Genomic DNA, 14,951 nt, shown 5'->3' on the forward strand with positions numbered 1-14,951 from the left:
AATCCAACGCGTCCTCCCACGCGTGGGGCGTACGCACGAGTATGGGCATTTTGGGATGTCCACCATGTGGTGAGCGCGTACGCGACGCTGTAGGAACTGCCAAAAGAAGAAAATAGTATGACAGTCACCCCCTCGAAGTTACTCGAGTCTCTTACGAGTCGTTGATTGGAGAAGATGGTAGTATGGATGCGGGACCCACCTGATGGCCCCGAAAGCCGTATGTAAAGGAAGTATCCTGTGGCGGCACAGAAGCGTCGGTGATTGCGGTCAATCCGCTTCCATCATATATAACGTCCGACATGTCTTGTTTCGTTTCGAGATGCACGTAATACGAAGACAAATCAGTGGTATATAACGGAGATAGGTATGTTTTATTATTTATAACGTATCACAGGAGATATCGGCTTGTGACACGTTACATCCATGCATCACACTTTACCCATTCTGCCCTTCCAACGGATACATCCACGGAGGAGACGAAGTGAGCGAGGTGATGCAGAGAGGGATCGGACGAAAGAGAAAGGAGAGGAGAGAGAGAGTGAGAGAGCGAAGAAGAGGAGTGTGGGTTCCTTTCGGGAGAGAGAGAAACAGGCGGAGGAGGAGGAGCGATAGGAGCAGATGGCGGCTCACGTTAGCGTGTGCCGCTGCCTGGTGGTGGTGCTGGCGCTTGTTGCCTGGTTATCGTGCGCCGCCGCGGAGGGAGGTGGCGGCTACAGGGCGGTGAGGCAGCGCCTGGAGGTGCGACGGCACCTGAAGCGGCTCAACAAGAAGCCGGTCAAGAGTATCAGGGTCTCTTTCTCGATTTAACGTCACATAATGCTTCCTTCTCGCTGGATTTTGCTTTCTGGTGTTCGGTGTGGTGACAACTGAAACATCATTTTCTTTCGTCCTTTCCCTAAAAGATTGCTTCTTCTCCACGGAAACCTTGTCGATAGAAGTATTCGGCTTGTTTCCGCATAATGCTGCGGTTGTTCCTATTCTTTTTCTTTTGCCGATTTCAGGATTGCTGTATTATTGTGTCGATCTCTCATCTTCGTTGTAGCATGATGATGAACTGGGCCAAAATGTTTCAATTTCGTTCTTCAATAGCTAAAAGAGGATTCTTTTTCTTCTATTGCTTTAAGAAATTCAAGATTTTGTGTAGATGTTACATGATGCAGCTTTCTTCGCCTCAGAAGGACATGCCATCAAGTTTTTATCTTGCATAAAATAAAGTTCTCTTTCCATCAAAAGTTTAGATTTTTACCTTCTTTTTTCCGTCTAAAGATTCTTTGGAATCGTTTATTCTACTTCAATCATTCAATTTCTTCCCCTTTTGATGTTTGGGGGGAAAATCACATAAATATGCAGAGTCCAGATGGAGATATCATCGATTGTGTGCATGTCTCTCACCAGCCTGCCTTTGATCACCCTTTCCTCAAAAACCACTCAATCCAGGTTCATCTCTTTCTTCCTCCTCACTTTGTTCTCTTCTTTTCAGATTCTCCACCTTTCTTTCTGTATTTTATCAAGCCCTTTTTGCTGATGTTTCCAGATGCGGCCAACCTACCACCCGGAAGGCTTGTTTGATGAGAACAAGGTTGCATCACAGAAGACGAAGACCCCCTCCACAGCTCAACTATGGCATCAGAACGGGAGGTGCCCTGAGGACACCATCCCCATCAGGAGGACAACCAGGGATGATGTGTTAAGGGCCAGCTCCGTCAAAAGATATGGGAGGAAGAAGCACAGAAGCATCCCATGCCCCTTGTCTGTTGACCCTGACCTTCTCAATGAGAGTGGCCATCAGGTATGGTGCAGAAAAGCAACAAAGAAACCATACTTTGGAGCAAAAGTTGCATCTTTTCTAGACTTGCTTTTGGTTCCTGGCTCATGGCTTTTGTTTCTTTTGGGTGTTTCTTGAGTAGCATGCGATTGCTTATGTAGAGGGAGATAGATATTATGGAGCAAAGGCCACCATAAATGTGTGGCGGCCAAAGATCCAACAACCCAATGAGTTCAGTCTCTCTCAGCTCTGGATATTGGGGGGCTCCTTTGGTGAGGATCTCAATAGCATCGAAGCAGGTTGGCAGGTATATTTCTGATCTGCTCCAGACAAACCTGCAATCTCTTTCCTCTCTGCTTTGGTACATTGAAAGAGCTTGTGCATGCATTAAGTCTTGCTTGCATGTAATAATCAGGTCAGCCCGGATCTCTATGGTGACAACAACACCAGGCTGTTTACTTATTGGACCGTAAGCTATACATTCTACCGCTTTATCATCATTTCTTTTCATTAATCATGTCATTCTTCGTTTTTCTTCTGTTGTTATAATTACAACTTTTGCTTAGAACTATTCTATCGCTGTGTCTACCATGTTAGAGATTCAAAACGATTCAGATGGTGTCATTTCATAGATGACATATTGCACAAAGGCTTTGTGAATTGTGTGTTCTTTATAGCTTCCATACGATGAAATTTCAGAGTGATGCATACCAAGCAACTGGCTGCTACAACCTACTGTGCTCGGGGTTCATTCAAGTCAACAATGAAGTTGCAATGGGTGCCAGCATCTCTCCGATCTCCGACTACGATGGTTCGCAGTATGATGTATCCATACTTGTTTGGAAGGTGCAACCAAGCCTCAATCTGCATTTGACAATTCTTATTCACTCCATTTTCTGCGGTAATTGGTATGGTTCGATTCGACGGAGCAGGATCCGAAGGAGGGGAACTGGTGGATGCAGTTCGGGAACGATTACGTCTTGGGTTACTGGCCTTCTTTCCTCTTCTCTTATTTGTCAGACAGTGCGAGCATGATAGAATGGGGAGGGGAGGTGGTGAACTCGGACGCAGACGGCGAGCACACCTCGACCGAGATGGGCAGTGGCCGTTTCCCGGAAGAAGGGTTCAGCAAGGCAAGCTACTTCAGGAACATTCAGGTGGTGGACGGGTCCAACAATCTAAGGGCACCCACAGGGGTTGGAGCCTTCACAGAGCAGTCAAACTGCTATGATGTGCAGAATGGAAACAATGGTGAATGGGGGCAGTACTTCTACTATGGAGGGCCTGGTAGAAACTCCAATTGTCCATAGAAACAAACCCTAATCGAATTCCCCCCTTCCTTCCCCCTTGTACCATTCTTCAGTCTGATCCCATCCTTAACTCGGAGGTTGTTTTGCCTGTTGTAACTCATCCTCTCCCATCCTTAACAAAGCTGGGGAGAGAGACAGAGGCTGTGTCTGTGTTTCTCTGTCATTTGCTCCATCTTGGAGTCGTTTGTTCGGCTTAAGGCTAAATGATTATAACCAGTGGATCTCGACATGGCTGATGGCACTGCAACTTCTTTAGGTAGACCTATTTGTTCTTACCCACTGCACGTTATAGATTCCCTGAGTTGGTCGGCAGCTTTTCCGAACAAGCTGATGGGCGATGAGCAGAGTGATTACGAAGGATCGGACGAGGCATGACACATGTGACAACACAGTAGGCTGTGGGTCTCTTTCAAGCTTGTGATCACTTTTGATATTGTTGTCAGACGATTTACTTTTTGAGTTGCCAGCTTCTTCTGTGTTCATGTGAGGTGGTAGTGGCGGTGGTGGTGGTGGAGCTGTCCCTGCTGTGTGACAAAATGTCTCTTCTACCACTATTTCTTTTACGGGGGGTGGTGGGATTTTGGAGGCATATATCCTACTGATAGCTATGCGAGAATGCAATGCTTCTTCAATGATCCATAGGGTGTGGGAGAAAGTTGGTGGAGGATCAAATCATGAGGTATTGTTATAAGGGGGTGTAAGAGAACACCAAATGAGAAATCTGAAAATTATATATATATATATATATATATATATTCTCAAAAATCATCCTATCATTTTCTTCTGTTTTTCTTTTCCCTTTAAGCTTGCAAAATCAATTAATTTTAGTTAATTGTAAATATTGCATCATTTGATCTTTCTCTCTTACAACTCTTATTTGTTCTGTCTTGCCCAAACGATCACCAACTCACTAGGAATACCACACCTTATCCCAGTTTACTACTCCCATATTTATGAGTGGCTGATGATTACAATGAATCTATTTATTTTTTATTTTATAAAAATCAAGATAAAAAATAATATTTGACGTTAATCGAAGTCTTAGCTAACATCTTTGAACTTTTAATTTTTAATAAATAAGTTTGGTAATATTTAAAGTCTAAAAATATTATATCTGATGATATGAAATATGTCGAATGAGATTTTGAATCCTTAATCTTTGATGAGTGTGATTTCAAATCCTTTATCTTTGATAAGTGGGTTTGATATATTGTCATAGATCAATATTTAGGTGATAAAAAAATAAATTTGAACATCTTAAATCAGTAATTAAGTTAATTATTATATCTGAGTGGAGGAGCAGATCATAATTCGAGGTGTGCATGCCACTGAGATGGGCTCCTCCTGTCTCTCTGATACCGGAGGAGAAGACCATCAAGTGGCATGAATAGTTAAAAGTTCTTAATCATTTCTCAATTTGTTTTGGACAAATTCCCTGCAAATGTTCGTCATTTTTCATTTTTTCTTTTTTTTTTCTAGTGGAGCATCCCATTTTTCCTTTTTCCATATTATATCCACTCTTTTTGCATCACACAAAATATCCTAAAAAATACAATTTTGTTTTCTTTCCTCCAATTGATTTGGTTTAATCCATTGGACCACTTGAAGATAATAATAATATGCTATTTTTAGGGTATTTTTGTCGTTTGTAAAAAATCCATGGAAAAATATTTGATGCATTTTATGAGAAAAATAACAATAAGGGGCTTTTTAGCATATCAATATAAATTGAAAACTAATAGTCTATTCTTTCATCTCGTTGCTTAAAACATAAGTTTGAATGAAAATAAAGATAAAATATGATTGAAAAGTTTATCTTATTAAATGTCATGCACCTTACAATATATTTTAAAGTGATATATGATAATGTGACATGTCTCTTTAAAATATGCAACCATACCATCTTAAATAATAAATAATTCATCCTCATCTTATCATCTATAGGATTTTATATTTAATTATTCATTAATAAATATTTTAATTAAATTTTCCTAATAACTTCACATATATCTCATTACAAAAAAATTCTACATCAATTTTGATCACCATTTCCAACCCATCAGAATCGGTCAAACGCTTCTGCAAATATATGCTGATGCCATTTCCCTTTCCATTTCCTCAACTTAATCCATCCTATTGTGAAGCCCAGCCAAAGCTTTCTGCAAGTTCTGATGGTTCACTACCGGTAGGTGGATGACAACAGCAGTCATCTATTACACCACACCAAATAAAGAAGAAGAAGAAGGAGAGAGAGAGAGAGAGAGAGAGAGAGAGAGAGAGAGAGGACAGCTGCAATGCGGGCCTTCCGTCCTTCTCCCACACACCCTGTCATCAACATGCGCCCATCATCTCCTCCTTTCATTCACATTCATTCCTTCATTTGACAGCTTCTTCCTTTCTAAGTCTGGCCTTCTCTGCACAGCCACGCAATAACCACAACCCCTTCTCTCCGACTATATAACCTCCCCCTCCACCTGAACCCATTCCCATCTCTCTCTCCCTCTCTCTAGGAATCTGTGGAGATCATCGTCACAGTTGATCTTTTCTTCTCTTCAACGACGATGGAGGCTGCTCTTAAGCTCAGGCTCTTCGCCCTGGCCATGGTGGTCGTCGTCGTGGCCTCTTCCTTGGTCGAGAAAGCCGCCGCTGCTGACGCACCCGCCCCCACCCCTACCTCCGGCGCCACTGCCACCGCCCTCGCCGCACCTGCTGCCGCCCTTGCCTCGTTCTCCGCCCTCCTCTTCGGATGCTTCCTCTACTAAGCCACAACGTCATTGTTTCGTCACCTTGTTTCCTTTCCTTTGTTGTGATTTCTTCATGTAGTCATTCTCTTCTGTCATGGTGTCTATGAAGAGAGAGGAAGAGAGAGGAATATGCATGCATCGACGTATGCATACGGCGGTGGTGGTGGTGGTGGTGGTGGATATGTAATCTTCTCTTGGTGTTCATTCATTTATGTTAATGTGATTCTTTCCCTCTTCTTTTGTCAGAAGTAAATGATCTATGCTACCATCTAAGCTTCTAAGCTTCTCAAAAAGGTTATGGCTGCAGAACAATTGCCGATCAAACGCCATTAATTGCGTTATGCTTTGTGCTTTGCCAAGAAGAGAGCAATCATCAGTTGAAGAAACTGGTGATCCCTTTGCTCATCATGGCTTGTAGTTGATTCATTCAATGCATGAAGACAACAATGAGTTGGCAATGCTGGCTCAACATGGCCTTGCTGTTCGCATGGCTTCTCAGGTTCCACAGGGTCCCATGCCATCAATTATAGCATGCATGTTGCTCCTCCTCCTCCTCCTCTATAATGAGTGCCCTCATTCAATGTTTGAGGTCGGTAGGAATTAGAACCTTTACCTTTTGTTGGTTTCATGTGGAACTACATGAAGAGTTGTAGTGATGGTTGAGTAAAAAGGAGGAAATATCACTTGTCAACCATATATACCATTCATTTATTTGCCAAATGTTCATTTCTAAAAGCTTAAAAACTTAGCTTATAAGTTCGTCGGGTCTCTCTACACTTAAGATAATTATTGGTGCTCACATCGCTCAGTACAACCATCGCTCATTCTAATTGGTAGTTGAGACTTTAACTTATATTGGCACCCTTTTAAAATATAATATGGTGTAAAAAAATATTAGGTTTTGATAAATATTAAAAATTAAGTTTTCAGTAATCTTAAGTATATACTTAAGCTATTAAGGAAAGGATCCAATTTATATTAATTTTTTTACACCCTCAATTGTCTACAAGCTGGATTTTTTAATAAAAAATAGAAAAAAAAAAATTATGTTAAATAATATACATGGCATTGATATTATTTATGCAATAATACACTAATAAATTCGGATGTCTCAACAGAGACCACAAGTTGGATTAGACTTGGCAAATAAAATTGAATAAAAATAAATGATGTGTAAAATAAAAATAAACGTATACATATATTGATGTCATGATCTGCCTATGGTATCATGATAAATATTTTAATTTAGTCACCATTAATCCTTAAATTATTAGGAAATGACTCATGAATATAATCAAATGAGTAGGTATTTAAAGTATATGCCTTTAGAATTTAAAATGATGATGTATACCACCAAGTATTTATTTTAAAGAGATATGCATGCATTTGAAAAGGAGTGAAATATTAATATGATTTTGAAACTTCTGGATTTCAGATATGAAAGAACACAACATATATTGTTCATAGCATGTACAACCAAAAACTTGATCTAAGTTTTAGTAAAAATTGATATTTCATGTAGGTGGGTATGTATAAAACCGTATAAAACCTCTCTCTCTCTCTCTCTCTCTCTCTCTCTCTCTCTCTCTCTCATACACAAGGGATTCAGTGTCACTGGCAAGTTGAGAAGGACAGGGAAGCTACTCTTCTCGCTATATGAAAATGACAATACTGCAATTATCAGCCTTCCTCTCTCATGGTCAGTATCAATACACATCTCTCATAACTGGCTCAGCAAAGATATCTTTCCCTCTTATTTTTCCTCATCGTTATTATTTTCCTTCTTGATTCTTTTTCTTGGTTGTTTGCATGGCATTTAGTCTTCCATGCCTGACCAGAGTGGATCTGTGGTCGACCTTTTCCTGACAATTTGGACCTTCAAATCAGCTCCTTTGTCAACATCACTACCTCCGATTTGCTCAAACAATTACAGAATAGGGTAATAAATTAGTGATGATTGAGTTGTTCTCTGTATCATAAAAAATTTCTCTGTTTCAGTTCCTGTGTGCAGAATAAGCGAAGCAGAGAGTGTGTGTCGACAGTGTGAGAGAGGGAAACATGAAACCAAGCTTTAGGCAACCACAGAAAGAAGCTGAAACGAGCACTGTGTTCGGCTGTAATTTGAAGAGCAAGTAGAATTATTGCCATGCAAGGCAGCTTTACAACGTGATCTTATGGCATGCATTTCCACAAACACATGTAATCTATAGCATTTATTGTCGAGAAGAGTGATCGATCAAGCACTTGCAATGTATCCTCCAAATGAGATGTGTGCCCTCGTCATGGGAGCTCCCCTCGCGGCTGACAGTGCCTGGTTTAGCCTTGCTGCCTGTTGCACAACCTCCTTCATTCTCTGCAATCACATCACACAAGAGGAACTTAGGATGGGATTAGATTATCTTAATTGATCGATGAGCAGTACCTTATCGTGGGTGTAGATCTTGAACTGGATCTTAGGTTTCTGATGCTGTCGGCAGCCAAGGATGAAGATGCAGATAGTAGCAGCAGCAGCTGCTGCTGCTGATGCTCCCATGGCGCAGAAGGCTCCAATACCTGTCGATCTCCAATTCCCCGGAGGAGGAAACCCGAAGCCTTTGATCTCGGATCCTGCATGATCCTTCTCTTCTCCCTCTTCCCTGACTTGCGATTCCACGTCTGGTGTGACGACGCCGATGTCTTTGAATCCTTTGGCTTCAGCATCATCATCATCTGAGTTATTCTCCATGGTTGGCTCTGAGTTCTGCTGCTGCTCCAAGAAAGATTGTGATGGGCAGATGAAGTAATTGGCATCAAGTGTGAGCTCCTTGAGCACCAAATCATTTTGACTGCCATGGCTGAAGTCCAGCAAGCTCTTGTCATCAGGGAGGAACTCCCAGTCATCGAGATCCCTCTCCAGGCAAGATTTCTCCATGTGATCAGAATTAGGGACGACCGTGCGTGTGTGTATGAGAGAGAGAGAGAAGAGAGAGAGAGAGAGGACTTATCCTTCCACCTGCCAAGACTTTTCCTATAAATCTAATTCCCAACTTTTGTTTGACGACTTGCAGAGGAGGAATGAGTTGTAATTCCTCGAACAGTTCTTGTGCATGATTGGGCTGTATGCCAGTCTCTGTCTTAGTCTCTCTCGCTCTCTCTGCTTCACACATTAATTCCAATATGCACAGTTAAGGTTTGGGTTCGTTCGACCGTCACGAGTTAGTTGCGGCACGGCGATTCGAAATGGGTGCGCCACATGAACCGGGCGACTCGGGCGTGCGCCTCAATTAAGTCAGGGATTGGGTTCCGTTGAGCTCGAAGTAGTTGATTGGGCTGAACCATTTCAGCCAACTAAATCCTTCCCCACGACGCGAACCGGAAAGGACGAACCCTTGCTGCCCCTCACCCGCGCGAACTGTCGCTGCCCGAGCCGCTCTCCTCCCTGTCGAGCAGCTGCTCACCCCTCCGGCGGTACCTCTCTCTCTCTCTCTCTCCCTACTTCCCTTCACTCTTCTCCCTTTTCCACCAGCAGCCGCCGCCCTCTCTGCCTCAGGCAGCCCTTTGGCGCCTCCGTTCTCTCTTCCCCAGCCGCCGCCGCCGCCGCCGCTCATCCTACTTCGCCTTTCACCAGAAGCACATCCCCGCCGAAGCCATTGTTGAGGCACTGATGCCTTTTTTCGCTGATGTGATGCCAATGGGTGCAAATGTCACTTTTATATGAAAATTAGGAAGATTTCGACACACTTCAAAATAAAACATGATGAAAATTCTAATTTTTTTTAATCCAAATATTTTAGTAGCCTTATAATATTTGTGACAATTTACTGTGAGGGAACGAAAATAAAAAAAAAAAAGATAATACGTTATTTTATTGTAATAGTTGGAAATTCGGCTTAGCTCAGATTATATTTCAATGGAAAACCTATTTTCTTAAAAGGAATTTTGATTTTTATGTCAAAGAAAGAAACCCTCTTTGGGGAATATAGGAATGCAAGCCCTAATTTCTATATTATATTTGCCAAATATGAAGCTTTTCCCATGAAATTTTAATCTTGCGTCGGAAATGATATTGTATTTGTCAATGCATGATGGAGTGGGGACAGAACTGGAATTTTACGTATAGGCTCCACTCTGGCTCAATGGGCCGGCCTTGAAATAAAAGCCCATGAAGTCAATGCTACGATTGGCCCACTACATACTCCTCTAGGGTTTCGCTTCCCTCCCCTGCGGTCGGCTTCGCTTCTGGATATCTCACCACGGGCGACAGCGCTGAGAGGGGTGTTTGGTTCCTTTTCCTCGAGCTCGTCTCGGTAGGTTGTGATCCTTCCCGATCACATTACTCTTCTTGGCTTCTCTTTGATTGGATGCTGCGATGTTTTTGAGTTTTGGCGATATGCAATCGTTCTTTCTTTCGCGTTTCTTGGTCTTTCATCGTCTTCATCAGATCAATTTGTACAGCAGATAATAAATACTTGCATTCCCGTCATTCTTTAAACATTTAGTTGTTTGCTTGCAACTTAGAAGTAGGTCATCTAATGCCATGCAGTACTAATGTCGAACTTGCCTTTGTGCGTGCGTGAGAGAGAGAGAGAGAGAGAGAGAGCAGTCCGCGTTGTAGGACACGAAGGCCACAAGAACATGTCAATATAAAACCCATTTGTCTGCTAAAGTCCACAGCCTAAAAGGGGAATCAGCCACCATAGCAGTTGGAAAAATGTACTGCTTTCATTAGATGGGGGTTGAACCTTAGACCTCCAGTGATGGATGAGAGATGCTATACCATTCAAGGATAAGAGATAGTGGAGAGGTTACTACTGTTGTTATGATTGTTATTTATTTTTAATACATAATGAAAAGAAAATTTTGTGAAACCAAATGGCTCAAGTTTGAGCCCAACAATCTATTCTATGTTTTCTTCACAATAATGCATTTGTTTTGCTCGTAGTGGCAGCCATAGTAAAGATTGAAGAATCAAGTTTGAGATCAACAATGCATTTCCTGCAAGATAACGGAATTGTATACCCATCAAAATTTTGTTGTAGAATCTTTTACAAGTTCCTCCAAGGAAAATTCTAACTTGGCTTTGTTCTAAAATGCATGTTTTTTTGTATAACTCAGTTTAATTGTCTATGATGGTTCACTTAACTATTAAGATTTTCTTGCTTCATATATGGTTCCTTATGTTATTTGCATGATGCAAAAAAATTGTAAGAAATATTGAAAAGGAATTGTTGATGCGCTGATGCATTTTTTTGCTGATGCGATGCTATTGGGATTGGGTGCAAATGTGGTTACCTGTGTCATTTTTTGTTCAATATGTCATGTTTATAGATCAGTCTTGTGATATGCAGGAATAAATTGGCTCCTGAGTTGCATACAAGATGAGATTAGAAAAGTGTTGGTTCTGTTCCTCAACCATTTATCCAGGACATGGAATTCAGTTTGTTCGAAATGATGCAAAGGTAAGGACATGTTTTCCGAATTAATTCATCTGGAAGACTTGTACCATTTGAAAATATGATTGTTACTCATATTTTCTTCAAAAGAAAGGTGTTATAATCTTAAATTGGGAGACTTGTACCATTTGAAAATATGATTGTTACTCATAGTACTACAAACTTGGTTGTTTGTGTGACTCTTGTGCTTTAAGCTCCTTCACTATTATCTGACAGACTTGTACTAATCCTTTATATGTCATAAATCTTAACCCTATTATGATATTATTTTAATTGCATGTTATTTCAGTTTGCTCTCTTCGTTCATCTATATCTAAATTGGTTATATCCATCTTTCATTATGCAGATGTTGTTTTGATCTACAAATCAATGTTCTATGCTTTCATGATGAAATCAAAATGGCCCTAAATGGTCCTAGATCATTACTTGGATTATGATTTCATATGATTGTAACAGATAAGTCTTTATTGTTGGTGAGAGAATGCCATAGATTTCAAGATTGAACTTGATTATTTTCTTTTATGTATGTACACACACACACACACACATATTTGTTAGATGTGATGTGTTCTCATTCTTTTTGTTCATTAAATTTTGATCTCTTGTTTCCTTTTGTTTTTTATATTTTCTGAATTGCTTGAACTTTAGAAAGCACAAGGAGAAAGGAACCCAATGATCCACAATTTGATTCATGATCTGATATAATCTTTGTTAGGTGCAATGCATTCATGAATCCTCTTAGTGATTCTTATCTGAAGTAAAGTAGTATTTTTCTTAGTTTTTATGATTTTTTTAGAATTCTAAATTATTTTCATAGATTCCACCGATCTGATTCATTAATCAGACTGATACTGATCGTTCTGCCATCGTAAGATCTCGATCCCTATTTTAAACGATGGGCTTCTTACAGAATTCTAGCATGCATTATGGTCTTTTTAGCTTACCAGCAGTCAACAAGATGCCATGGAAACAGGTGTAGTCCAGTGCTTATTGGATGAACATGCCTCATTCAGTTTTATGAAAATAGATGCTATACAAAGAATTTACTTTAAAACCCAGTCCAATGAAGCCATTATGTTCAGTTTCATCAAAATAGATGCTGTACCATATGTCAAGATGAGATTGGGGTTGATTTTGATCAGATCTGTGTTAAAGAAAAACTGATCTTGATGTCCCAACAGATTGACATAAGCCAATCCGTAAGTGCACGAGTTCCAATATGAAAACCTGATTCATTTGGTTTGATTTGGCTAGTCTTTCATGTTTTCCAATGTTTGGACTCATGACAGTAGTACAGTGGTGAAAAAAAACCCCATTGGAGGAGAATGAAATAGAACATGAAACTGTGAGCTCCTGTGTAGTGGGAGGAGATTTTATGATGAGATAATATCTAAACATTCTATGTTTTAGATGATCAGATTGCGTCATAAGTATAACCGATGGTTGTTGACTGGCATCTGATCCAATTATGAATTAGACAATCAGAATAGTTTAATTGGATTGTACTGATAAACAATCAGATTAAGATTTGTTCCAATAAACAGTTCAAATTTGTTGAGATAGCATCATATCTGATCCATTGAAAGACATCTTTTGGGGAACTATATGAAGTACAAGCTACATAGGAACTTAGAGCCAACATTCTTCATTTTGTATGCCAAGTTGTGCAGAATAGCTTAAGCCTATGGCTCCGCTGCTTCTGATGATTTATATTATCAAGGTTCAGTTATGTATACATACAGTTTGTATGTCAGCCATGGTTTGTGAAGTCTAATGCGCATGCAAACATTATTAGCCTATAATGTTGTTTGCTAGTTCCTATTGTCATCGATGAAAGTTCTTTTGCAGATATTCCGATTCTGCCGATCAAAATGCCATAAGAATTTCAAAATGAAGAGAAATCCTCGCAAGGTGAAATGGACAAAGGCGTATAGGCGATTACATGGGAAGGATATGACTCAGGTTAGAAATGCTAGTGTGATACTTTTTTCTGTGTTTCTTTGTTTAAGTTGATGAAATTGCATGACACGATGACTATCTAATGACTGCTATCCCTGTTAAGGACTCGACATTTGAGTTTGAAAGGAAGCGTAACAGGCCTGAAAGATATGATAGGAATGTCACAGAGATGACGCTGAAGGCTATAAAGAAGATTGACAAGATCAGAGTGACCAGGGAGGCTCAACACCACAAAATGAGGTTGGTTTCTGTTACGAGTGGTATCCCATTTTCTTCAATTTGCATTTTATATTCTGATATGCCATACTCATATATCTCACAGGATGAAGGGTAAGAAAGCAATCGAGCAAGAGGCGGCAATTAAGGAGTTGGAGAACAGTATTAATTTGGTCAAAGCACCTGCTGCCCTGCAACAAGGATCAGAAATTACTCTTCCAAAGATCAAAGTCAAGGTTTCTGAATCACAAGATGTGGGAGAGCGAATGGAAGAATAATGGTAATCTGGACATTCATCCATCCCCCAATTTAAAAGTGCCATATTTAAGTTATTGTTTTCTTTTGTGTGTGTTTGTACAGTTAATGAGTGGGTGGTTCCTTGGAACATTCTTCTACTGAAAGATGGATGGATGCTTTGCCATGGATGTAGCTGAAATAGTAGTTGGGAGAACAACATTTTGTGCTTATTTGTCTTGGTTGGTAATGGATGGTTTTCTTTTTTTTGTTTTAGTGGACACGTTATTCGATCACATTAACAGAAAGCTTCTGATGCTGCTCAAAAAGAACATGGAATGGTTGCAATCTTCGCATTTCGTGATTGATTGATATTACTAGTGTTGTTGTCATCGAGCGCTTCCCGCCCCGACGAGGTGAGGCGAGTGCCTCAGAATTGGTCCGAGAGGGCAAATTGAAGCAGGTGTGGTTTGGAGGATTGATTGATTGGGCTCACCCCATGCGTGCGAGCCCTATCCACATGTGGTGGCCCTTAGGCTCGTTGTTGCATATCCCTACCCTATTTCTCCTCCATCGTTGTCCTCTATCAAGCCTGCCTCCCAATAGTCTCACCCTCCTCCCCCCTCCTCTCGACTCGGTGCTTCTTCCGTCGACCAATTTGTGTGTGGAACGGATCTATTTGAAAAAGTATATATATATATATGTATGTATATATATATATATATATGTATATATATATATATATGTATATATATATATATATGTATATATATATATATGTATATATATGTATATGTATATATGTATATATATATATATATATATATAAATTTTTGCTCGAGCGAGAGCACCTAACGCCTATGCCTATAACGATCATAAGCACATGACTCGTGATGTAACTGACAGCATGTATCGCTGCTTTATTATCATCTGCTAAAAAGGTCTTGCAATCTTATTTCTTGAATTCATCTGCATTGCACATCAAACCTTGTAAGCTCAATTGTCAAAAGGTGAGTATCGTGATCTTACTCATGCATAATTGGATCCGTGGGATGTCAGTGTGTTTCACTTCACCACGGCGTCGTAATCAAATTGATATCATTCAAGCTAAGTCGGATAATTAACTCAGGTGTCATATTCTCTACTACCTACCCCCCACCCAGCACTCCTGGGAATCTATCTGATGAACGAGAGAGAACTGTTAATCGAACACTGTGTAAGAAGACTTTAGAAGCTTCCTATGGTAGGATAGGAGGAAGAAAGAAGCTTCACGAGGAAGGGATAACAATAA

At 40.3% G+C, this 14,951-nt stretch overlaps 3 protein-coding genes across 5 annotated transcripts; 2 read left to right on the forward strand and 1 right to left on the reverse strand.

Moving 5' to 3' along the window:
* Positions 1–490: 490 nt before the first annotated feature.
* LOC135610864 (protein neprosin-like) lies at positions 491–3,291 on the forward strand. Its single transcript, XM_065105854.1, has 7 exons — positions 491–789; positions 1,351–1,437; positions 1,535–1,789; positions 1,908–2,072; positions 2,181–2,234; positions 2,465–2,611; positions 2,698–3,291. Exons 1-7 carry the CDS (start codon positions 619–621, stop codon positions 3,073–3,075), a joined length of 1,257 nt encoding a protein of 418 aa, XP_064961926.1. The 5' UTR covers positions 491–618; the 3' UTR covers positions 3,076–3,291.
* A 4,616-nt stretch (positions 3,292–7,907) lies between these two features.
* Positions 7,908–8,880, reverse strand: LOC135610865 (uncharacterized). 2 transcript variants are annotated; one of them, XM_065105855.1, is made up of 2 exons: positions 8,242–8,880; positions 7,908–8,197 (listed from the first exon to the last, which is right to left on the reverse strand). In XM_065105855.1, the coding sequence occupies exons 1-2, from the start codon at positions 8,728–8,730 to the stop codon at positions 8,033–8,035; spliced, it is 654 nt and encodes a 217-aa protein (XP_064961927.1). In that variant the 5' UTR covers positions 8,731–8,880; the 3' UTR covers positions 7,908–8,032. The 2 variants fall into 2 exon arrangements, with proteins under 2 accessions (XP_064961927.1, XP_064961928.1); XM_065105856.1 differs by having other exon boundaries at positions 7,908–8,172; positions 8,242–8,872.
* Positions 8,881–9,960: 1,080 nt separating this feature from the next.
* LOC103983017 (probable ribosome biogenesis protein RLP24) lies at positions 9,961–14,010 on the forward strand. Of its 2 annotated transcripts, none has more exons than XM_009400147.3 (6): positions 9,961–10,105; positions 11,147–11,257; positions 13,100–13,213; positions 13,314–13,450; positions 13,533–13,706; positions 13,787–14,010. In XM_009400147.3, exons 2-5 carry the CDS (start codon positions 11,177–11,179, stop codon positions 13,702–13,704), a joined length of 504 nt encoding a protein of 167 aa, XP_009398422.2. In that variant the 5' UTR covers positions 9,961–10,105; positions 11,147–11,176; the 3' UTR covers positions 13,705–13,706; positions 13,787–14,010. The 2 variants fall into 2 exon arrangements, with proteins under 2 accessions (XP_009398422.2, XP_064961929.1); XM_065105857.1 differs by having other exon boundaries at positions 9,965–10,109.
* Positions 14,011–14,951: the final 941 nt, after the last annotated feature.

The sequence above is a fragment of the Musa acuminata genome, chromosome BXJ2-4 (assembly GCF_036884655.1).
Source record: "Musa acuminata AAA Group cultivar baxijiao chromosome BXJ2-4, Cavendish_Baxijiao_AAA, whole genome shotgun sequence".
In the NCBI taxonomy this organism is placed as follows: domain Eukaryota; kingdom Viridiplantae; phylum Streptophyta; class Magnoliopsida; order Zingiberales; family Musaceae; genus Musa; species Musa acuminata.

What these genes read in the sequence shown, in the direction of transcription:
- LOC135610865 (XM_065105855.1), bottom strand. Translation starts at nt 8,730, where the DNA reads ATGGAGAAATCTTGCCTGGAGAGGGATCTCGATGACTGGGAGTTCCTC. An exon ending in AGATCTACACCCACGATAAG is followed by an intron (nt 8,198 to 8,241) that starts GTACTGCTCATC and finishes TCCCATCCTAAG; the next exon opens with TTCCTCTTGTGTGATGTGAT.
- LOC103983017 (XM_009400147.3), top strand. Translation starts at nt 11,177, where the DNA reads ATGAGATTAGAAAAGTGTTGGTTCTGTTCCTCAACCATTTATCCAGGA. An exon ending in TTGTTCGAAATGATGCAAAG is followed by an intron (nt 11,258 to 13,099) that starts GTAAGGACATGT and finishes GTTCTTTTGCAG; the next exon opens with ATATTCCGATTCTGCCGATC. An exon ending in GCTCAACACCACAAAATGAG is followed by an intron (nt 13,451 to 13,532) that starts GTTGGTTTCTGT and finishes TATATCTCACAG; the next exon opens with GATGAAGGGTAAGAAAGCAA.
- LOC135610864 (XM_065105854.1), top strand. Translation starts at nt 619, where the DNA reads ATGGCGGCTCACGTTAGCGTGTGCCGCTGCCTGGTGGTGGTGCTGGCG. An exon ending in AGCCGGTCAAGAGTATCAGG is followed by an intron (nt 790 to 1,350) that starts GTCTCTTTCTCG and finishes ATAAATATGCAG; the next exon opens with AGTCCAGATGGAGATATCAT. An exon ending in GGCTGTTTACTTATTGGACC is followed by an intron (nt 2,235 to 2,464) that starts GTAAGCTATACA and finishes ATGAAATTTCAG; the next exon opens with AGTGATGCATACCAAGCAAC.